The sequence below is a fragment of the Geotrypetes seraphini genome, chromosome 14, assembly GCF_902459505.1.
Source record: "Geotrypetes seraphini chromosome 14, aGeoSer1.1, whole genome shotgun sequence".
NCBI classification, from domain to species: Eukaryota; Metazoa; Chordata; class Amphibia; order Gymnophiona; family Dermophiidae; genus Geotrypetes; species Geotrypetes seraphini.
In genome coordinates, this window is record NC_047097.1 from 32,227,537 (window position 1) to 32,252,396 (window position 24,860).

Genomic DNA, 24,860 nt, shown 5'->3' on the forward strand with positions numbered 1-24,860 from the left:
GAGTGGGCAGACTGGATGGGCCATGGCCCTTATCTGCCATCTGTTTCTATGTTTCTATGTAAGGTGACCCCATAGACATCGTATATCTGGATTTCCAAAAAGCCTTCGACAAGATACCCTATGAGCGCCTACTAAGGAAACTGTGGAGCCACGGGGTGGAAGGGAACGTGCACAGATGGATCAAAAATTGGCTGGCAGACAGGAAACAGAGGTTAGGAGTAAAGGGACACTACTCTGACTGGAAAGGGGTCACGAGTGGTGTCCCACAGGGGTCAGTACTGGGACCGCTGCTGTTCAATATATTCATTAATGACCTGGAAACAGGGACGAAGTGCTAAGTTATAAAATTTGTGGATGACATAAAACTCTCCAGTAGGGTTAGAACTGTTGAGGAACGTAAAGAACTACAAAGGGACCTGAACATACTGAGTGAGTGGGCAAATAAATGGCAGATGAGCTTCAATGTAGAGAAATGTAAAGTCTTGCACCCGATGTATAGCTATACGATGGGAGGGATAGTAATGGGGGAAGGCAACCTAGAAAAGGACTTAGGGGTTTTGGTGGATAGAACAATGAAGCCGGCGGCACAATGCGCAGCGGCCTCAAAGAAGGCAAACAGAATGTTGGGCATTATCAAGAAAGGTATCACTACCAGAACGAAGGAAGTTATCCTGTCACTGTATCGGGCGATGGTGCACCTGCATTTGGAGCACTGCGTCCAATACTGGTCGCCGTACCTTAAGAAGGATATGACGATACTCGAGAGGGTCCAGAGAAGAGCAACAAGGATGATAAAAGGCATGGAAAACCTTTCATATGCTGAAAGGCTAGAGAAGCTGCGGCTCTTTTCCTTGGAAAAGCGGAGACTTAGAGGGGACATGATAGAAACTTATAAGATCATGAAGGGTATAGAGAAGGTAGAGAGGGACAGATTCTTCAGACTAGCGGGGAAAACAAAAACAAGAGGGCATTCAGAAAAATTGAAAGGAGACAGATTCAGAACAAATGCTAGGAAGTTCTTCTTACAGTCTATCCTGGGATAGACTGGAGTCTTGGAAACTCACAATGCACTAGGGAGACCAGATTCCTAGAGGTTATATAGGACTGCTTCATGGAGCAGCTTGTCAGAGAACTGACGAGAGGGAATGGCACTCTGGATCTAATCCTTAATGGGCTAAGAGGACCTGCAAAGGAAGTGGAAGTAGTGGGATCGTTGGGAAACATATGATCAAGTTCAAAGTTGAAGTAGGAATATCGAAGGGAAAGAGAACCACAGCGACAACTTTTAACTTCAAGAAAGGAAACTACAAAGCAATGAGGGTAATGGTAAAGAAGAAACTCAGGAACAACACAAAGAAATGGCAGACTGTAGAGCAAGCCTGGTCTTTATTCAAGGACACGGTAAGCAAGGCACAAAATTGGTATATCCCCAGATTCAGAAAAGGGTGCAAAAAGAGCCGAACAAAAGACCCGGCGTGGATAACTAAAGAAGTGAAGAAAGCGAAATGGAAAAAGGGCAAAACCGAGGAGAACTGGAAAGAACACAGGAAGTATCAAAAAGAATGCCACCTCGTGGTTAGAAAAGCAAAAAAAGAATATGAAGAGAGGCTAGCCAGGGAAGCATGAAATTTCAAACCGTTCTTCAGATATGTTAAAGGGAAGCAGCCGGCAAGGGAGGAGGTGGGACTGCTGGATGACGGAGATAGGAAAGGAATGGTGAAGGAGAAAAAGAAGTGGCAGATAGACTAAACATTTTCTTTTCGTCAGTATTTACAAAAGAGGGCACATCCAACGTGCTGGAACTTGAAAAAATCTTCAAAGGAGATCAAGCAGAAAAATTAACATCCATGGAGGTAAGCCTTGAAGACATACACAAGCAGATAGATAGATTAAAGACTGACAAATCTCCAGGCCTGGACGGAATCCACCCTAGGGAACTGTTCTTCAACCACCAGTCCATGGACCGGTGCCAGCCCACAGAAATTTTCTGCCGGTCCACAGGGCTGGCACGTCCATTGGGCCCAAAACGGTGTTCTTCAGCCACTGGTCTACAGTGCGATCAATGCGGTGTCTTCGGGCCGGCTCCCTGAGTGTTGCAGTGCACAAATCTGTGGGAAAAGGCTCCTATGCACATCCCATGCCTCATCTGGAAGCCTTCTCTTTGACATTGCAATGTCAGAGGGAAGGCTTCCAGATGACGCGCAAGAATGAAGGGGACAAAGGCAGAATTGGAGGCAAGATTAAGGGGGATAAAGGCATGTATAAGGGGGACAAACTATCTCAGTAAAAAAACACTCCATGCAAAAAGATAGAATGGACAGCCATGTATGTTAATGCCCGTAGCTTGGGCAACAAAATGCTGGAACTTGAAATGGAAATGAGAAACACCAACCTTGATGTAGTGGCAATATCAGAAACGTGGTTCTCGGAGTCCTACGGATGGGATACGATCATACCAGGATATAACTTACTCCGTCGAGATAGAGAGAGCAAATCAGGCGGAGGAGTAGCTCTGTACATTAGAGATGACATCAAAGTAACTAATATCACAGACATCAAGTATACAGGAGAATCCCTCTGGGTGAACCTTGCCAGGAGCAATAACAAATGCCTATATCTTGGTATTGTATACAGACCACCAAGACAAAAGGAGGATGCCAATGACGAACTAATGGATGACATAGAGACCATCACACTGCGTGGAGATACAGTGCTGGTGGGAGACTTTAATATGCCCGATGTGGACTGGAACAAACCTTGCGCTACAACCAGTGGCAGTAAGAGGCTACTTGCCTCCATGCAAGGAGCACACCTCAAGCAGATGGTATTAGAACCCACAAGGGACCAGGCAATCTTAGACCTGCTGCTCACCAACGGTGACAGCGTCACAGAGGTATCGGTGGGAGACACCTTGGCATCCAGTGACCACAACATGGTTTGGTTCCACCTCAAGAAAGGAATCAATTGGCCAAACACATCGACTAAGGTCCTAAATTTTAAGGGAACTAACTTTCAGGACATGGGGGACTATGTTTACATAGTGCTGCAAAACCAAAGCACAACAGACAAGGTAGAGGAACTATGGTCGACTCTAAAATCTATTTTGCAAGGAGCAACCAACATATACATCAAAACCGAGAGCAAACGACGCAGAAAAAATAGACCACAGTGGTTCTCCATGGAGATCTCAGAATTAGTAAGGCAAAAGAAAAAAGCTTTTGTAAACTACAAACAATCACAACGACCGGAAGCTAAAGAAACCTATCTGGCTATAGCCAGAAAAGTTAAAACGACAGTCAGAGAGGCCAAACTACGGATGGAAGAAAACATAGCTAGGCAAGTAAAGAAAGGGAAGAAATCCTTTTTTAAATATGTTAGCGATAGGAAGAAGAACACAAGCTGTATTGGGCGCCTAAAGAAATCTGACGGCGACTTTACAGACTTGGACGCAGACAAGGCAGAAATACTCAACAACTACTTCTGTTCAGTCTTCACCTGTGAAGCACTAGGATCCGGTCCTCAGCTACAATCAAAGGGGAATTTGGAGGACCCATTCCGGGACATGGAGTTTACTGAGGGCGAAGTCTACCAAGAATTATCGAAATTAAAAGTAAACAAAGCTATGGGCCCGGACGATCTACACCCTAGAGCAGTGATTCCCAACCCTGTCCTGGAGGAACACCAGGCCAATCGGGTTTTCAGGCTAGCCCTAATGAATATGCATGAGAGAGATTTGCATATGATGGAAGTGATAGGCATGCAAATTTGCTTCATGCATATTCATTAGGGCTAGCCTGAAAACCCAATTGGCCTGGTGTTCCTCCAGGACAGGGTTGGGAACCACTGCCCTAGAGTACTTCGAGAACTGAGGGATGTCCTGGCAGAGCCGTTAGCTGTGCTCTTCAGTCTTTCCCTGAGTGAAGGAAAAGTTCCCCTGGACTGGAAAACTGCCAATGTTATCCCACTCCACAAAAAAGGATGCAGGTCAGAAGATGAAAATTTTGGACCTGTGAGTCTCACATCGATAGTGAGTAAACTGATGGAGAAGTTGATCAAGAACAGATTGGACACATTTCTAGATGATGAAAGATTAAGGAATCCCCACCAGCATGGCTTTACAAAGGGAAGGGCATGTCAATCCAACCTGATAAGCTTCTTTGACTGAGTAATGAAAAAACTGGATGAGGGTGAGTCCCTGGATATCGTGTATTTAGACTTTAGTAAGGCTTTTGATAGTGTTCCACACCATAGGATATTGAACAAGATGTACTCGTTAGGACTAGGAAAAACACTGACAGCATGGGAACAAGACTGGCTTAGCGGCAGACTTCAAAGAGTCCCCTCAAAAACATCAAAGGTTACCAGCGGAGTGCCACAGGGCTCGGTCTTGGGCCCGATGCTATTTAATATCTTTATTGGGGACCTAACTCAGGGACTTTGAGGCAAAATTACATTATTTGCTGATGATGCAAAACTATGCAACATTGTGGGCAGAGCAGCACTATGGAGAAGGACCTGCTTCACCCCCTCTCCATTTTTTTGTCTCCATCCCCTCCCCTATGCTCTGGTATCTCTCTCTCTTCCTTTCCTTCCTTCCTTCTCACTCCACCCCTTGGTCTGGCATTTCTATCTCCTTCCCTTCTATCCCCCCATGCCCTGGCATTTCTCTCCTCTCCTATCTCTCCCTCCTTGCTCTGGCACCTCCTCTCCTCTGGTCTGGCATTTGTCTCCTTAGTTTCCCTCCCCTCCCCCTCCATAATCTGGCATCTCCTCTCCTTCATTTCTCTCCCTCCCGTCCTTTCCCCTGGTCTGGCATCTGTCTCCTTCCCCTCCCCACCATATGCCTGACATCTATCCCTCCCACTCCATGGTCTGATATCTCCTTTCCCTCCCTCCCATGGTCTTAGCATCTCTCTTTCTTCTCCTCTCCCTTCCCTGGTCTTCCTTCTCCCTCCTTCCCTCTCTCCCCAGTTGGGTGCAGCAGCAGCATATCTATCCCCCCCAGCAGATTAATTACAGGCTAAGGCAGGAGATAGGTCAGCGACGGAGGGAAGCTTACAACTTGCTGTTCTTGCTTGCTTCGGGCTTTCCTCGCTGCCTGGTCCTGCCTTTGCGGAAACAGAAAGTAGGCAGGACCCAGCAGCGAGGAAAGCCCGAAGCAAGCAAGAGCAGCAAGTTGTATGCAGCAAGTTGTAAGCTTCTCTCCCTGCCCTATTTCCCGCCTTAGCCTGTAGCAAATTGAACCCATGCTCCGGGGCTCTAATGGTAACACTGTGCATGCTGGCTTCCCTTCTCTTCCCTCCCCCCCTCGGGATGTAACTTCCGGTTTCAGAGAATAAGGGAAGAAGCTGGCACAGACAGTGTTACCATTAGAGCTCTGGAGCATGAGTTCAAGTCGCATGCTGGTACTTAAAAAAAAAAAAAAAAAAAAAAAAGCCAGGTGGGAGTTGAACACTGAACTTCCGACCTGGAGAGGCGAGGTAGGCTTCCCTCCCTTTGACTCAATTGCTGCTCTCTCTCCCGCCACTTCGCAGCCTGTAAACAAATTTAGCACATGTCGTGGAGCTCTAACACTGTGCGTGCTGCTGACGGCTTCCCTCCTCCTTCCTCCCCTCATGACATAACTTTCCCTTTCACTGATGGAAGAGGCAGAAGCACTGAAATGCTTTGCCTTTGCTGACTAAAACAGTTTTTGTTGGCATAAACAGGTAATGATGACCTCAATGAAGCTGATATATGTAGTACTCGCTGGGGTAAGGTAGGCATGAGGGAAGCTGGGGAGGAGATGCTGAACCACCGGGACACCCCCCCCCCCATGGTTCAGCATCTCCTCCCCAGCTCCCCTCGTGTCTACCTTACCCCAGCGAGTCAGCACTAGTACTACACATATCAGCTTCACTGAGGTGTTGCCACGCTGACTCTGATGCAATTTTTTAATTTTTTATTTTTTTGCCGCAGGAATACTGCTCATGCAGGGCGACAGAAGGCCTTGTTCCCGTTCCTGCCGTAAACCGGCTGCATTTTTCCCATTCCTGCGGACTTCCCCGTGTCATTCTCTAATTCTTGCGCACTCTTGCTAATTGTCAGAACCGAGCGGTTCGGTACCTGTGTATGGATGTGGCCAGGATGTCTGACAGATTCATCGTCATGATCCTCTCAAACTCCATTTGGTTGCAGCAGTATTTCAGGGAGTTGTTTCCCCTTCGACAGCAGTATATTTGTTCAGGTGGGTCACTTAGGCGGGGGCAGTAGAAGCCGGAGTGATAGCGCTCATTCTGTCCTACGTAGCCTTCACACAGCTGGTAGTTGAAAGGGAAAGCTACAGGAATAAAAAAATCAAGTCAAATACTTTTCCATGACATATAGGGCCTGATTCTGGAAATGGCACCCATTGTGGTAGCTGCTTAACAAAATGGACACCTACCGTACATCAATCTTCGGTAGGCATCACGTCCAGAATCACGTCTATCTTCCTCTACAGACGCCTTAAATGTTGGCCAGCATTTTGCAGGCCAACATTTAAGGCATCTGACTCGTGCCTAGGTACGCCTATGGAGGTCCAGCATAAATCACACCTATGTTGACCTTAAACATCCATAGGCAAGCCTAGATGCCCTCCATACATATGCAAACGCTGCCAATATTGTAGGTGTCCAAAGCCTGATGGATTTTAGGGTTTAATTTAATTACATGTTGCGTGAAGAAATATTTTCTCTTTTAACTTCATTACATGCCCCCTAGTCCTAGTCTTTTTGGAATGAGGCCTGCAAGTTCCCATAGAAAAATTCCTTCTTTCATAGACAGATACATATGGCTTTCACACGCATCAGCAATGTCTTGACCTATGAATGTGCCCTATACAACATGCCCTGCCCAATGAATTGCAGCCAAGCAGGGGAGGTGATGGCTGGGGCACAATTTTGGTCCTTTGCATCTTGTTCAGCTACGGCCCTGACACATATGGACAGCCATTTATTTTGATTGTGTTGATAAACTTGAAATATTAAATATTTAAATGCTGTTGAATTTTGATACTACAAATTTAAAGCCATTTCTTAGCTAATGACCTCTAAATTATCCAACAAATCTGCATACAAAGACCTAAACGGCCCATCCAGTCTGAACATTAGTTACACATGATTAAATTAACTTGTCTCTTCTGTGATATTTCAGGGTCATGGACTATAAAGTCCACCTGGTATTGTCTTAGATTCCAAATGCTGAAGTTACCTCCAAGCTCACTCCAGCCTGTTCAACCATCCTGTTTGCAGGAAGTCTAGGCCAGTAACATCCTCATGTTCCAAGTTAGTGGAGTTCCCATCAATGCCCTCCCCAGCCCAATCCTACACCAAATCATCACATATGTGACACAGACCGTGCAAGTCTGTCCAGTACCGGCCTTAGCTCTTTAATTTACATCCTTCGTTTTCTAATTAGAAATCCTCTATGTTTATCCCATGCTTTTTTTTTTAAATTCCATCACCGTTTTCCTGTCCACCACTTCCTTCCAGGGCATTCCAGGCATCTATCATACTCTCCTAACATTGCTCCTGAGTCTTCCTCTGACTTGCAAGGACCTTCACATACACTCATTTAGTGGTGTAGTAAGGGTAAGGTGTGCCCCTCCCCCACCGTGTGCGCACCCCCTTCCCTGTCCCCCGTACCCCCTTTGATGTTACTTTCTAAGTGTGGGTCCCGGAAGTGACATCAGAGAGAGTGCCAAATAGATAAGGGAGAAGGCAAGGGGCGTGCGTGGCAAGGAGAGGAGCGGGCAGTGAGCAGGTGGGTAAGCAGGAGTGGGGGCAGAGGAGGAGGGGTGCTGCGCCCTTAAGACTGCGACTGGGGCATACCACACCCCCCTTACTAACCTTCTGCACTCATGTATCTAGTCCTGAACAAACTGTGCATATCCCACATGTATATACACTTCCCCCCCCCCCCCCCTATTCACATAGAGACAAACACAACATGTGTGCAAAAATCATCTGCACATGCGGGGAGGGAGTACAACAGAAACAAAAGCAGTTAAGGCACAAAGGTGCTCTGGGGAGGGCAGGAGGGTCTTACCTTTCCAAAAGGAAACAAACAAGAATAGAGCTGAGAGGAACAACTTCACTGAACTAGTCTGCTTCATCTTCTTAGGCCGTCTGATCACAGGACATCACTTCACTGGCACTGGAGTGGGAAGAGATAAAAGACAAGAAACCACACACACTCCATTATCTCTTTCATCCATTATTTGTGACAATAAGCAGGCTTTAAAAGCTATTAAGGTCTGCTTTGCCAGTACAAACATTCTTAGTATTCCTGTTAGGTAAAAAGAGCTTCAGTTGAAAGAATAGTTCTTCAAGAGACTAGAGGTACGATAATATATCTTTCTGATATTGCTTACTAAATATTCCGGTCACAGACTTGTTGGTTAAGATGAGCAGTCACTTGATATGTTCAAAATCAGTTAGTTTTGCTACAGAAAAGCTTTTTTTTTTTGGGGGGGTGATATATTGTATAACTAACTCCAGATCATCAAACAGTAGAAAAGAAAAAGAAACCTACTGTATATAATAAAACTTGCATACTACGTTCACCCTTCCAATTGTACTTTTGGTGGTCACTATCCAAAATTTGTAAAATAAAGAAAAATACCACCATAATAGGTCCAGAAAAACCTCACCCAAAGATATCAAAAGCGTTCCACTCTTAGGCCCCCTTTAATCAAGCTGCGTTAGGGTTTTTTTTTTTAAATCACGGTATTCTCATAAGCATCAGAGCTTTTACCGCAGTGGCCTGCGATAAAAAAAAACAAAACCCAACCTCTTAACACAGCTTGATAAAAGGGGGCCTTAATGTCCAAGACTGGTTCCAACCGTTATAAAAACTTTTTTTTTCAATGTGGATACAAGATCTCAGGAAAATTTACTTCACCAGTAAAGAAGATTTGGAATATATACCACTTTGAAAACACTAAGGGACTATTTCAAGATAAGAAATATTTGACTTGGACTAAGGCCCTCTTTTACTAAGGTGTTCTCATGGGGGGTTTGGGGTTTGTTTGTGTTATTTGTATTGAAGTAAAATTCTACTACTTTTACGGTACGAGGTGACAAGGTTAATAAATATAGGCTTCGTTATTGTTAGTGACTATATTACAATTCCCCTCTCAAGGGAATTTATTGGCTCTTAGCTACACCTTTCAAAACTAGTACTGGAGTACAATTTTTCACCAAGGTGCCATTATTAGGAGGATTTTACAATACTACCAGATAGACAGAGTTATTTGTGGACAGATAGAGAAGACATTTGATCTTAGAGTCTAACACAGAAAACCAGACAACAACCTATGGGAGGGGAGTTAGTGGGTGGCGTCCAACTGAAAATGAGCCATGGCATTCTTGGAAACCACACAATAGCCCAGATGGGCAGCTTACTGGCCTCTAATGGAATTCAGAAAGATGTAAAAACTGTGTCAATTGAAATATTACGTACAGTATATCCAGTTCTAAAACTGTCTCTAAGGAGTCAGTAATTTAAGCCAATTAACATCGAAGCTAGGAAATATTGAGGTCGATATTCAAAAGCACTTATGCAGTTGGCAGCAAGGCTGATCACAAGTGCTTTTTTATTTATTTATTTAGCTTCAAGAAAACCAGTGTGGGCCATTTGAATGAATCGTTATGGGCATATGGGGGTCTTTTTACTAAAATGCATTACGATTGGGAGTTAATGCGGCTTAATGCAGGATTTTCCCATGCATTAACTGCAAATCCACCGCAGCACTTCATAGGGCATTTTCAATTTATTATCTTTTTTTTTTTTTTTAATTCAGGTTCTGCCCTAATGTTATCATTAGCATGCAATATCTGCTCAGAGTTATAACCAAAGCATTTACCATCCCCTAGTTAGGAGATATTAAAGCCATTGAAAAGACATTTGAAAATAAATGTCAAGGCGCCTAATAAGACAACACCAGAATCGGGCTTACGGAGGTGCTCTATGGTGCCAAATGCCACGGTAGGCGTGTCTAATGCTGCAAATGGTGTTGGGGCCATAAAGCACCTTCAGAGTCACAATTCATAAGAACATAAGAAGTGCCATCTCCAGAACAGACCCTAAGTCCATCAAGTCCGGCGATTCCCACAGGCGGAGGCCCCACCAGGTGTACCCAGGTCAAAAGAAGGTGCCAGAAATGTAGGCCTTGGAAACCCTGGCCTACATTTCCTGAAGGTGCGCTTCTCTGAAAGGCACCATTGTGTGATTGATACTTGATCAGTGGACGCTTTTAAGGTGGCCACTGACAATGGCACCCTCTAGAGCAGGAGTGTCCAACCTTTACATAAGAAATGGCTTCACTGGATCAGAGCCTACGTCCATCCAGTCCAGCGACCCGCACTCGCGGAGGCCAAGCCAGGTGTTCCCTGTTGAGAAACCTTGTTTACTCATATCCCTCAATGTGATTTGCGAGAAGATGTGCATCCAACTTGCCCTTGAATCCCGGAACAGTGGTCTCCATCACGACCTCCTCCGGGAGTGCGTTCCAAGCGTCCACCACTCGTTGTGTGAAGTAGAATTTCCTGATATTTGTCCTGGGCCTGGTGCCCCTCAGCTTCAGTCCATGACCTCTTGTCCAAGCCACATTGGCTTCCCTGGGCCGCAATGGCCGAAAAAAATGTTTCTGGGGCCGCACAAACACGCAAACATTGCAGCAAGACAGAGGAAGGAGCCGGCAAGATGGTAAACACCCGGGGGTAGCAAAGGAAAACACTGCATCACCCTCGACCGGGGCTGTGCAAAATACTTCATGGGGCCGCAGGTTGGACACCCCTGTTCTAGAGAATCAGTGTCTAAGTGCTCTGGTGTTAACTCAGGGCTCCTTTTATCAAGCCGCTTTAAACCACTGGCTGTGCTAGTCGCTACCGCCTCCCTTGAGCAAGCGGTACTTTTTGGGTTAGTGCGTGATGAAACGTTGCACGCGTTAACCCCACTAGTGTGGCTTGATAAAAGGAGCCCTGAGTTTTAACTAGTTCGCATGTAGTGAGTATTAACACTTCCAAGCACTCTCTCCCACATGACATGTCTCATCTAAAAAATACTTTTTTTTTTTTTTTTTTAAATCGGTAACATGTGACAAGTTGCATAAACGGCCACTGATCACTTGTCAATTACGCAGCGGCACCATTTATAGAATTGCAGCTTCATTTAAAGCAGGCGCCTTAAACGGAGGCCAACATTATCCATCCCTACATTTAAGGCACCCATGGATGCCTAAGGTAGCTTCTGGTGTAACGAAACAGGCAGAAGAGCCCCTCGCCTTGCGATACAAACACAGCAAAAAGAAAAGGCAACCAATGAATAAGCCTTTATTTGAAACAAAAAAACTCCCAAGGATCCCAGCTTCAGCATATTAGAAGACCTCAGGGAACACTGCTGATGCGTGGGAGTGGCAATTTCCACGCGCAGTAAAGCACGCCATCCTTAGGCATGCCTAGGTGCTTCCGTAGGCATGCAAACAGCACCTTCAATGTAGGCTCCGTTCACCACATCTTTTTTTTTTTATGTGCATCCTGATTGGTTAGTTAGACGGCAGTAGGACTTCAGGATGCCGTTACTAGAATCTGGGTCTTAACGCTTTTAGCAAAAGGGCTCCATAATTTTGTCATATAGCCAAAATGAGGTTAGGAATGTGTGTGTAGGCCTCAGATCTAGAGTGCAGAGCCAGTTTTATTACAAGAGATGTAATAAAAATCCTTTATCAAGTATTTGTTGAGAGCACAGAGCCCTCCAGTCTTTTCTGGTATGAGAAAATACTTGGAGTAGAACTCTCAGTCTATCTCCTACAGGAGGTACTTGTTCGATGGCAATAAGTTGGAGATCTTTTTCAAGGTAATATAAAGAAGACTCTCTAGGAGGGTGATTTGGAGGTCTCTTGTGGAGACAAAGGGAGTCCAAAAAGGAGGTGCTTTATGATATGAAGGCATTTCAGTGCCCCAAGTTGTCTAGATTCTCTTATCAAATATTGCTAGTTTAACCTGGTATCAGCAAAAACATGATCTGCCTTACTAGGTCAGACCAAGGGTCCATCTAGCCCAGTTTCCAACAGCGACAAGTTCTGGACACAAATGCCCGACAGTCCTAAAAAGTGGCTTTCCCGGGTCTACCTGAAGAATTCATTCATAGATTTTTCCTTCAGGAATTTGCCTAAACTTTTTTTTTTTAAATCAGCTACATTAATTGGGTTTTGTTTGTGGGTTTTTGTTTTTTTTTACTATTTGCTCTTGTGCTCTTGCAAAGAGTTACAGAGCTTAACTATATGTTTACTGGACACATATTTTCTCCTACTTGTTCTAAATATGCCACCATGTAACTTCATAGTGTCTTCTAGTCTTTGTACTTTTTAAAAATAAACTATCAATTCACATTTACCCTTTCAGCTCCATTCCGGATTTTATAGATCTCAATCTCCCCTTAGCTGTCTCTTCTCCAAGCTGAAGAACCCTAATCTCTTTATCCTTTCCTCATATGAAGATTCTACCCAATGGCATACCTAGCATATGGTCACCTCACTCATCGTTCCAATTTCCAGATCTTTTTTTTTTTTCTTTTTAAATTCTTTATTCATTTTCAATAAGTGCAATACAAATTAAATACATTTTATATTTAAGACATCACTTAATACTATTTCAAGAAACAAATCAATCTATATCCCTTCCCCCACCCTATCTCATAACTATTATAAATTTTTAATTTAATAATCAAATCTTCAAAACTCTCATTATGATATACATTTCATATCCATAAGATCATTTATAAATAAATTAAATAGCACCGGTCCCACAGACCCCTGAGGCACTCCACTGTTTACTCTCCTCCATTGAGAAAAATGACCATTTTAACCCTACCCTCTGTTTTCTATCCGATAACCAATTCTTTATCCACAACTGAACTTTGCCATCTATCCCATGACTCTTTAATTTTCTCAGGAGCCTTTTGTGAGGAACTTTATCAAAAGCTTTCTAAAACTCTGTAACTCCTCCCCACTCTCTGTTACCCAAAACCCCCCTTTTTTCTCCGTTCTCTCAACCCATAACCATCCTTTGGAGTTCCATTTTATCTTAGTCCTGTAAACCATGCCGAGCTCTACAACCGTGGAGAAGATGCGGTATACAAACCTAAGGTTTAGTTTACTTTAGTTTAGATACACGATATCAACTGGTTCACCTTTATCCACATGTTTATTCACACATTCAAAGAAGTCAAGCTAATTAGTGAGGCAAGATCTCCCTCGACTGAACCCACGCTCACTCCGTCTCATTAAATCATGTTTGTCTATTTTATTTTTTATAATTGTTTCCACCATTTTGCCTGGCATTGAAGTCAGGTTTACCGGACTGTAATTTCCTAGATCTCCCCTGGAGCCCTTTTAAAATATTGGCGTAACATTCAAGTACTACAGATGATTTTAGCGACAGGTTACAGATCGCTAACAGCAGCAATTTCATGTGTGAAATTTTATTCCACTTCTACCAACCAACAATCTCAAAAATCACAGGTTGATAATCTAATCCCTGAAAAAGACCTGATTAAATTAGATGGACACATAAGATCTAATTGCCCATTGTCAGCCATACTTTTCTCGTCAATATAAATTCATTGCACTTTAATAGAGGGATTGCTAACACATTTGATTAGTAGTTATCCCTCTTGTCATTCTAATTATCACCTTTGTTGATGTTCTTTTTTAGAAAAGCTCTTTAGCAGTAATAACAATGGGTGCAGCTAGTCTAGTCTTTGTTATTAACCATCGTGAAGCAACCTTGAAAAACCACACAAAGGAAAACTTAAGAAATGCAATATTTTAAAACAGAGGAGCTCAACCTTAGCAGGTATCATAAGAAATAAAAGTAAAAAAAAAAGCATTAAGAACAAATGTACTTGTTTTTTTGCCAGGTACTAGTGACCTGCATTGACCACCGTGAAGACGGGTTACTTGGCTAGATGGACCATTCATCGGACCCAATAAGGCTGTTGTAGTGTGGTAAGCCAGGCAGTAGCAGCAGCACAGTTTGGGCCAAATCCTGAATTCGGATTTCGGTGCTGAAATAGAAATGTAGTTAGTCTCTACCAAAGGTGGATGTAATGGTCACAGCTGTCCCCAAGAAGACAATTCCTGTTGAATCGTTTGTGGTATTAAGGGATCCTCAGCATTGAACAACAGAAGCCCTCTGGAAGAGACTCTTTAGAGATCTTTGCTCTGGTACTGCAAGCGTCTTTAGTGGAGGTTTATGTGGCTCAAACTTGTTCTTATGTTAGCCAAGTATAAGACAATCAAGCCATTGTGACATCACTGCTGGAATGAGGCATTATTCATATAGCCCGTCCTCCCAAAGGAACCAGGACAGGTTACAAGAGTACATTCATAGTATGTGTAGGACAAACTTTGGTGAGGAATACAGACTTTACAGCATGTACAGTGTAGACATAAGATACAGACTTAGTGGACGTAGGGTGGATTAAATTGCAGCGTAGATATAACATGGAGGTAAAATAGCTTTTATTAGCAGGTGGGAGCGTCTTGTTGTGGTAATTCTGGTTATATTTGCGGTGGCATGCCAGTTTTAGTGAGATTCTGTTTGGTGTAATTAGGTAGTGTCTTTGAGATCCATCCGTCAGGGGTGTAGACGCGGGTCGTTAAGGAGCTGGGTTTGTAAAGAGGAAAGCTTTCACGGCTTTCCTGAAGTTCCAAAGACTGGCTTGTGATCAAATGGACGGGCGCCATAATCTAGGTATGTAATGAGAATAAGAGCTCTGAAATGTTGCTGCTCTTTGGGCAGGGGTCTCAAAGTCCCTCCTGGAGGGCCGCAATCCAGTCGGGTTTTCAGGATTTCCCCAATGAATATGCATGAGATCTATGTGCACGCACTGCTTTCAATGCATATTCATTGGGGAGATCCTGAAAACCTGACTGGATTGCGGTCCTCAAGGAGGGACTTTGAGATCCCTGGCTTTGGGTTTCTGTCAGGATACGGGGTTTTAAATGGGAAAAGTGTCTCTCTTCTTCTGCTGATACTTTTTCAGTTTCAGCAGATTTCTCGATTGACCTGTAGTTGCTGATGTTAAGAGATTGTTAAAGCAGTTTTCAAAATCGCACTGCTATCAGGACGGAATCAGCCTCAACAGAATTTGTGACCTGACTCTCAGATGCCCTTGGTGACACTGTTTTAACATAAATTTTGAAGGATGTTTCTCATAATGCTGATGATTTAGCAAATTATTGCCCAATAGCTGGTACACTACTTTTTCTTAAAATCGTGGCATTTTAGTTGCAGATCAATTAAGAACATAAGAACATAAGAAATGCCTCCGCTGGGTCAGACCTGAGGTCCATCGCGCCCAGCAGTCCGCTCACGCGGCGGCCCATCAGGTCCAGGACCTGTGCAGTAATCTTTTATCTATACCCCTCTATCCCCTTTTCCAGCAGGAAATTGTCCAATCCTTTCTTAAACCCCAGTACCGTTCGCTGCCCTATAACGTCCTCTGGAAGCGCATTCCAGGTGTCCACCACACGTTGAGTAAAGAAGAACTTCCTAGCATTCGTTTTGAATCTGTCCCCTTTCAACTTTTCCGAATGCCCTCTTGTTTTTTTATGTTCTGAAAGTTTGAAGAATCTGTCCCTCTCTACTCTCTCTATGCCCTTCATGATCTTGTAAGTCTCTATCATATCCCCTCTAAGTCTTCTCTTCTCCAGGGAAAAGAGACCCAGTTTCTCCAATCTCTCAGCATATGAAAGGCTTTCCATCCCCTTTATCAGTCGTGTCGCTCTCCTCTGAACTCTCTCGAGTAACACCATATCCTTCTTAAGGTATGGTGACCAATACTGGACGCAGTACTCAAGATGCGGACGCACCATTGCCCGGTACAGCGGCAGGATAACTTCTTTCGTTCTTGTTGTAATACCCTTCTTGATTATCCCCAGCATTTTATTCGCTCTCTTGGCGGCCGCTGCGCACTGTGCCGTCGGCTTCATTGTCATGTCCACCATTACCCCCAAGTCCCTTTCTTGGGTACTCTCATTCAATAACATCCCTCCCATCGTATAGCCGTGCCTCGGGTTTCTGATTCCCACATGCAGTACTTTACATTTCTCAACATTGAACTTCATCTGCCATCTTTCTGCCCATTCTCCCAATTTGTCCAAGTCCCTTTGCAATTTTTCACAGTCCTCCTTTGTCCGAGCTCCACTAAATAGTTTGGTGTCGTCCGCAAATTTTATTATCTCACTCTTTATTCCTGTTTCTAGATCATTTATGAATATATTAAATAGCAGCGGCCCGAGCACTGAGCCCTGCGGAACACCACTCGTGACCTTCCTCCAGTCTGAGTAGTGTCCCTTCACCCCTACCCTCTGTTTCCTACCCGCTAACCAGTTTCTGATCCATCTATGCACGTCTCCGTCCACCCCATGGTTCTTCAGTTTCCGGAGTAGACGTTCATGAGGCACCTTGTCAAAGGCTTTCTGGAAATCTAGGTATGTGATGTCTGTGGGGTCTCCTTTGTCCATCTGTTTGTTAATTCCCTCGAAGAAGTGCAATAAGTTGGTCAGACACGATCTCCCCCTGCAGAAACCATGTTGGCTGGTTATCAGAAGTTCGTGTTTTTCAAAATGTTCATCAATTTTTTCTTTTATTAGTGCTTCCGCCATTTTCCCCGGAACAGAGGTCAGACTCACCGGTCTGTAGTTTCCCGGGTCTCCTCTTGATCCCTTTTTAAAGATGGGCGTAACGTTGGCTATCTTCCAATCCTCCGGAATCACACCTGTTTTCAGAGATAGGTTGCAAATTTGCTGTAGTAGTTCCGCTATTTCCTCCTTTAGTTCCTTCAGCACCCTTGGATGGATTCCATCCAGACCCGGGGATTTGTCAGTTTTTAGTTTTTCTATCTGTCTGCGCACATCATCAAGGCTCACTTCTATGGATGTTAACTTTTGTGCTTGATTTCCATTGAAGAATTGCTCAGGTTCCGGTATGTTGGTTGTGTCTTCGTTTGTGAATACAGATGAAAAGAACATGTTAAGTCTTTCTGCGACCTCTTTCTCTTCCTTCACCGCTCCCTTCCTGTCTCCGTCATCCAGTGGTCCCACCTCCTCCCTAGCCGGCTGTTTCCCTTTAACATATCTAAAGAACGGTTTGAAATTTCGTGCTTCCCTGGCTAGTCTCTCTTCATACTCTCTTTTGGCTTTTCGAACCACACGGTGACATTCTTTTTGATACTTCCTGTGCTCTCTCCAGTTTACCTCAGTTTTGTCCCTTTTCCATTTTCTGAATGAATTTTTCTTATTGTTTATCGCTTCCTTCACTATTTTAGTTATCCACGCCGGGTCTTTTATTCGACTCTTGTTGCACCCTTTTCTGAATCTGGGGATATATAGATTTTGCGCCTCGCTCACCGTGTCCTTGAAAAAGGACCAGGCTTGTTCTACCGTCTGCCATTTTTGGGAAGTGTTCCTAAGTTTCTTCTTTACCATTCCCCTCATTGCTTCGTAGTTACCCTTCCTGAAGTTAAAAGTTGTCGCTATGGTTCTCTTTCCTTTCAGTATTCCTACTTCCATCTTGAACTTGATCATATTATGATCGCTGTTTCCCAACGGTCCCACTACTTCCACTTCATTTGCAGGTCCCCTTAGCCCATTTAGGATTAGATCCAGAGTGGCATTTCCTCTTGTCGGTTCTCTAACAAGCTGTTCCATGAAGCAATCTTGTACAGCCTTCAGAAATTCTGTCTCCCTAGCACATCTTGAGCTTCCGAGACTCCAGTCTATCCCAGGGTAGTTGAAGTCTCCCATAATAACCGTGTTACCGCCTTTGCATTCTCGCTTCATCTCGGCTTCCATTTCTTCATCGATGTCTCCGGTTTGTCCGGGTGGACGATAGTATAGGCCTATCTTTATTTCAGGCCCTTTCCTTCCTGGTATTTTAACCCATAGTGATTCTAGCTTGTTGGTAGTCTCCGCTGTGTCCATTCTTGTCGATTGTATGCTTTCTTTTATGTATAGTGCTATCCCACCGCCTTTCTGTCCTGACCTGTCCTGGCGATAGAGCTTGTACCCCGGCAGTGCTGTATCCCATTTGCTTTCCTCATTCCACCATGTTTCAGAGATTCCAATGATGTCTATGTCCTCCGCAATGATCATGGCTTCTAATTCCCCCATTTTGTTTCTTAGGCTCCTTGCATTAGTATATATACAATTTAGCTCCTGGAATTTTGCTGCCTTTAATTCCTTTCCCTGTGCTTCGGTCTTTAGATACTTCTCTTTGGCTACAATCTTTCTAACCTTCTCTTCTTGGTTAGTCGACTCCTGTAATTTGTCCATTGTTTCTTCCCAGCCTTTTTTCCCCTCAGTATCTTCACGGGATACCTTTTTCCGAAACATCGACGCTTGGTCGACTGTCGGCTTTCCCCTTCTTCTTAGTTTAAAGCCTGTTCTATTCCTCTCTTGACATTGTCTTCTTGGAATCCCATCATTTACTTGTGACAATCTGCCTTTAATCTAATCTAATCCTTAGGTTTGTATACCGCATCATCTCCACGTTCGTAGAGCTCGACGCGGTTTACAGTAGGAGAAATAGGAAGGAACTACAACAGAGGGTTAGAGGTAGAAGTGTGAAGAAAATTGAGAGGACTTGGGATGCCAAGATATAAGAGTTTCCTTGATTCCTAAGTTGGAGGGAGACTTACATTTTTTGAGAAAAGATTCAGTACAGAAAACTTACTGGGGACATTATTGCATAAAATTCATCAAAGGTTCACCCAAGGTGATGCTGCAATTTGATTTGAGCTCCGCTTTTGACCTGATATATTAACCTTTCGGTTTGGGGGGGAACTGGGGGTTAGGGGATTCTATTATGGATCTGTTAGGGATCTATTAGGGGATCTGTTATGTTTTGCTGGATTTGTTTGCTTGCACTTTGAAAATTAATACATACATTTAAACATAACCTTTCGGTTAAGACTCGACAGGAATCTCTGGCCCTGTATTGAGTTGATTTCAGAGATTCCTTACAGAAAGGAATACTGAAGTGTCTGTAAGGTGGAAATTGAACTGCAGAGCTCCTCAGGGATCACCACTTTCTTGGAATCTTTCACGCATATGAATTGCCGTTTTAATGACATCACTATTTTGCTTCCATTCATCATTTTCACCTGCAGTTCCTCATGTTCAGGAAAGTTTTACCGTAGCGCAAGAGTGGACGATAGAGACAAGGTTAAACTTAACCCTCCCTTCTACAAAACCGCAAAAGCATTTTTTAGGGCCAGCTGGAACGCCGAATGTTCTGCGCTGATCCCAATGCTCCCAGAGGCACCAGCCTGCTCCAAAAAAACACTTCCTATGAGCGTCAAGAGCATTTTACCTCACTGGTCCGCACTAACAACCTCGAATGAGGTTTAGTAAAACCGAGTGTTAAGGTTCCAAAAATGACCTCTACAAGATGTAATTTTATTTGCTGAGACTATATTATTAGTGCAGCCCCACTTTAAACCCACAGGCTTGCACAGGCAGTCGGGGCAGGAAGGAAGGCATGTTTGGGCCTGACTCTCCTGCTTCCATGTGGCAGCCTCTTCCCTCCTTCCTTCATTGCGGGCCCGTGGGTTTAAAGTGGGGCTGCACTGCGGCGTGCAGCCCCGCTTTGGGCCCACGGGCTCGCACTGGAGGGAAGGCGGCAGAGCCAGGGGGAGCAGAGAGGACATGTCAGGCAGGCATTCGGGGCAAGCAAGCCCAGGGGTGCAGGACTGCGAGAGCCGGGACAGGCAGATCAGGGCTGCAGGAGATGGGGGCTGATAGCGTCGCTGTCCAATTTGCATGTGTTTCTCCTCATTTGCATGCACGGATTCGAAGTGGATCGCAGGAGAGGTAAGTGAATCAGGCCAGAGGGAAATTTGCTTAAGGGGTCACAAACCGATCAATACAAGATCGGTTTGCTTAATGAATCTAGCCCTTAATTAACTGACTGTTAATTAGCCCTAATTTGGATCCATGCCCAAACTCCCTAGTGAGCAACTGCTTCCTCCAATCCTTCCGCAAACACCTGAAGACTTGGCTCTTTTCAAAAATCTAACACCTCCCTCTCTTTGGTACCCTGTCCCTCTTTATCTTCCTAGCTCCTTTCCTATAACCCTTCATTGTAGCTCCTTTTCAACCTAACCCTGTAAACCGTGCCGAGCTCTACGCTTGTGGAGATGGCGCGGTGTACAAACCTAAGGTTTAGTTTAGTTTAGATTAGTAATTATTTAAGATGTTTATGAGAATTATATGTTAATCAGGCAGGATTGTTTTCTTCTGTTTTATTGTAATTTTCACTATCTTCTGGCAATTTACTGGAAAACAAAGATGCCCAGAGATGCCAGATCACTCAAGTCCAGGCTGGAGACGTTTTGTCCTGTCCAGGTTTTGAATTGGCACAGCTAACCTCAGCACCCTGAGGTTTGTGGGTTCGCACTCACACTGTTCCTTGTGACCCTGGGAAAATCACCTAATTCCCCCATTGCCCCCAGATACATTTAATAAATTGTGAGCCTGCTGGGACAGACAGGGAAAAATGCTTGAGGTCCTGAATAAATTAATGTAAACCGTTCTGAGCTCCCCTGGGATAACCAGAGCTGGTATTGTGACATCATAATGCCTCATTCCACCAATAAGAGCCAACCTCATCAGTGATGTCACAATGGCTGGATTGTCCTTTACTTGGCTCACTTTCACTACATTTGATTTCTAGAGTGGCGCAGTGGTTAAAGCTCCAGCCTCAGCACCCTGAGGTTGTGGGTTCAAAGTACCCACACTTTTCCTTGCGACCTTGGGCAAGTCACTTAATCCCCCCCATTGCCTCAGGTACACTGTGAGCCCACCAAGGCAGACGGGAAAATGCTCAAGTACTTGACTAAGTTCATGTAAACCGTTCTAGGAGAATAGTATAGAAAATGGAATACATAAACAAAAGCAGTGTGGGATTTGGAGTGCCACTGAAATCAGTGCTGCACAAATCCCATATTGCAACTAGGACGAGATGGTGAGAAATCTAGGACTTTCCCTAAATATCCAGCTGAGGCACTTGTTTATCAGTCACTCACCTGTGCTGCTTCAGATGTCACCGTTAACTCTGCACTTAAGGTCCTTTCAAGTTGGTCTGGCAAGACCTTGACTCCCTGGACTCTACTCATCCAAAGCCCACTTGTGTGCATTCACAGTTGCTTCATCAGAACGATTTTGCTTTTACATGTTTCATTCTCCTTTTGAAAGAGGGAAATTGAAAAGAAAAGAAATGAACATAGTCCCTGGTGGAGGTTTTCATGCACCTGTTTCAAAATAACCGGCTCCAGATGGGAGACCTAAAGTTCAACTCTAGTAGATGATGGAGCTGGGTAAAAAGCGGATCATCCCGGTTGAAAACAATTTCGGCTCCTGCGATTCATGCTGATTGTGGGCGGTGATGCTTCAGCCTCTCGTCCCTTGTTTTTCTAGCTCAGAGTAGCAATTGCCTGCCTGAATAGTTCAGGCAAAACATATGCAGCAGCCCCGTGTGGTCGCCCTTCCCCAGGGTAACAACCGGTTTGTGAGCCTCGATCAGACGCTACAGAAAAGTTCCTGGTTGCTTTTATTCACCTGCGACTTAATAAGACGAGATTTTAAATGGAATTACTATTTCCTGCCTGCATCTCCTTGATAAGGACTCCTTTGGGAAAACGCACTTAAATCCCAGGCTTTAGCTAATGCCAGTCACCACAACAACCGGAGGGATGGAAAATTGGTGGTGGGGGGGAGGGATATAGCCGAGCAGAATGGAACCAGTAAGGCATCTCAGCGAGTTGGGGGAAAGCTGTGATCTCAGCAGCTGCTAAGCCGGACAGAAGTTAATTACATGTTATATGCTCTGATGCCAAATAAACATGCAAACGCCTTGCAGTGAAAATAAAACAGATGTAGGTAATGAATCCGGAATTTGGTGGCAACTGAAAAGATATGTCTGATAATTTTGTGACCTGGGCAGGGTGGGAAGGGTAAGTTGGCAATGGAGACCCCACATTCACTTTCCTTCCTTCATCTGTGAATTTGTTCTCTACCCTTAGCCTCTGTGCTTCAGAGCAAGCAGCTAAGGACAGAATTCATGTTGCCTTTATCCCAGAAGGACTTGATTTGAACCGCAAGGTAATGGCAGAATAGAAATCACTAATGTAATGCAATTTGCCTGTGAGCTCTGGAGGGGCATTTTACACTCCCTTCAATGCACACTGAATTGATCGGGAGAAAAAGGTTCAAAAGATACTCCAGACACTGAAAATGCATCCTTTTAGGCTCCGGTCTTTCACGATCAATTAGGTATTCTTGGTTTGTAAGCTAGAAAAACTGTTTTCACCTTGAGCTGGCCTCCTCAAACTAGCCCCTGCCTTCTTTCCTACACACTGGTGTGACCCATCTCTATGAAAGGCTGAACTTGTGCTTCAGGACTGGTTCGTTTCACCCTCTTGAGGCACTAGGAGGGACCTACAGCAAGACATAGGTTTCACACTTTTATAATAAAGTAATTACTTAAACTTAAATTTTACATTCTGTATTGCACGTGCCAATAATATAGGCTATATTTTTGCCGTTACAAAATTTACAGTACTGAGCCATTTTCCTAAGCCTATAAGTACATGGGATGCCCTACTACCTACAATTTTAAGTAAAATACTGTGGTAGCCTGTTAGTCCTCTTTTAAATGTCTCCAATCTTCCCTTCATCTCCAAGATCCTTGAAAAGACTGTACTTTCACAATTCCTGGCCTTTGGTAAGGGGAGAGGGTGTTCTATCTGTTCACAATTAGATTCAGGAAAACCTGTAACACAGAAACATTAATCAATGACTGCTGGAACATACTAGGCAAAGGGAACAATGTGTTACTGGTCCTTCTAGTCCTCAGAGCCACCTTTGATACCATTGACCACCACTGTCTCCTCATCAGACTCTCAAATATCGGAATAAATGATCAAGAGAGCCAAAGGATCCAAAGTGTTCTACTAAGATCTCCTCTATCATGACCTAAACCAATAAAATATGGAGTGCCGCAGGGCACCCTCCTGTCCCCTTTGCTTTTCAACCTCTAGATCAGATCGGTGCTAGACATCACCTTAAAATACCAAAGATTCACTCATTTGCCGACAATATACAACTGTACCTACCATTAGGCTAAAACTGGGACACTTAAATCTCCAAACTATGACTGCCTCTCGGAAATAAAAAGCTGGATGACCCGAAACAAGCTGGAGCTAAACGCAGTGGAAACTGAACTCCTCTGGATAAGAAGAGATGACCCCCAAACTTGTATACCCGACCTGGGAATCTGCCACGCTGATGGCCAAAGGCAAAGTACGCAGCCTAGGGGTGATCTTCGACAGTGCCCTTTTGCTCTCTAACCATGTCTACCAAGTAGTATCTGCCTCCGGCAGCTATGGAAAATCAGACTATAAGTCTCGGAGTCAGACTTTGCTCAACTACTATATGGTTTCGTCCTCGCCCGTTTGGACTATTGCAACGTGCTCCTAAATGGACTCACTACACAAAACACCCATCAACTACAACGAATACAAAATGCTGCCATATGATGCCTGAAGAATGTTCACATACGAGACCCGATCAACTGGTTTGGCACCGCACTACTTGACATCAAAACTCAAGAATTTGGTTTAATGTCAACTTCTCAGCATCCACATTTGCTATTTTTTTTGATCCTATACCATCATTTTGGACCCCTGAGGAAGGAGTGTTCGTTGAAACACAGACCATGTTGGGTTGTTTTCATTTCATTTTATGCATATTGATTGATTTCCAATTGATTGAATAAAACCCTACATCAAGAACATCTCTTCCACAGTTTCTTTTGGTTATGCTTATATATAACACAGTTTGCTATGCTATATTTGCCATTACTATGCTTGTATATATACTATGCTTGACATGCAATGCTCTTCATGCTCTCTCACCATTCCATATTTGTCACGTTATGTTTCTCCATGCTTTGTTAACTGTTTTGCCATCTCTGTCAATGTCCTGCCATGCCATTGCCTTCACCTTGGATAAACGCACATTGATATGTATGTAAATTTGTAACCCATTCTGAGCCGTCCTGGGAGGACGGGATATGAAATCAAATAAATAAACGTAATATATAGAAATAAAATCTAAAGGAGATAAGGTGATATCTTTTTTTATTGGATTAACAATGAAACTTTTGATTAGGTTTTGAAGGTAACCCTTCTTCAGATCAGAAATTAGCAAATATTGTTAAATATATATATATATATGTGAAACATGAAAGCATTCTACTAAGTCTCTTAGGAAGAGGGAGGGGTGATCAAGGGCTGGGTCATTGGGTAGGAGAGGGAAAGATAGGGAGGCGACAAAGCAGTTTAAATTCATGGTTTGTAATGTGAAAGAAAACCAAGCTCTTTGTTAGTCCTGGCTGATGGGTGTGAAAATATTTCATCATTTTGACTTCAAAGGTTTTCCATTCCCGAATCGTCTTAAAATTTCCTTTTAGCATTCTCAGCATAAAATCTGACCGGCAGAGGTGCCATCCTGGCTGGCATTGCAATTTTAAATACATCTGTGTAAATTGATCCAATCTAGTCTTTAGTATCTGGCTCGTTTCACCAGTGTAGCGTCTTTACACTTTTGGCATTGAAGGCAGTTTTTGTTTGTGATGTGGCTAAGTCTCATCTGGGCCGTGACTTATTCCTACCCTAGTCCCACAAGTGGAACTATCCCCTAACTCCAGCTTACCGCCCTCTGTGCTTCATTTCTATAAGAGTGAGAAGATGAAAGGTTCCTCTCCCATTAC

General features: G+C 43.9%; 1 protein-coding gene across 3 annotated transcripts in view; it reads right to left on the reverse strand.

Moving 5' to 3' along the window:
- LOC117348045 (protein shisa-like-1a) overlaps positions 1–21,240 on the reverse strand; it is a 34,314-nt gene extending 13,074 nt beyond the window's left edge. For 2 of the 3 annotated variants that reach the window (XM_033919666.1, XM_033919663.1), the window contains exons 1-3: positions 14,117–14,255; positions 8,068–8,175; positions 6,106–6,319 (exon numbers count right to left, since the gene is read on the reverse strand). In XM_033919666.1, the coding sequence (XP_033775557.1) occupies positions 6,106–6,319; positions 8,068–8,134 (281 nt within the window). In that variant the 5' untranslated portion in view covers positions 8,135–8,175; positions 14,117–14,255. Of the gene's footprint in view, positions 1–6,105; positions 6,320–8,067; positions 8,176–14,116; positions 14,256–21,114 lie in introns of those variants that run through there. The other variant, XM_033919665.1, reaches the window with a different exon arrangement.
- Between the last annotated feature and the right edge of the window lie 3,620 nt (positions 21,241–24,860).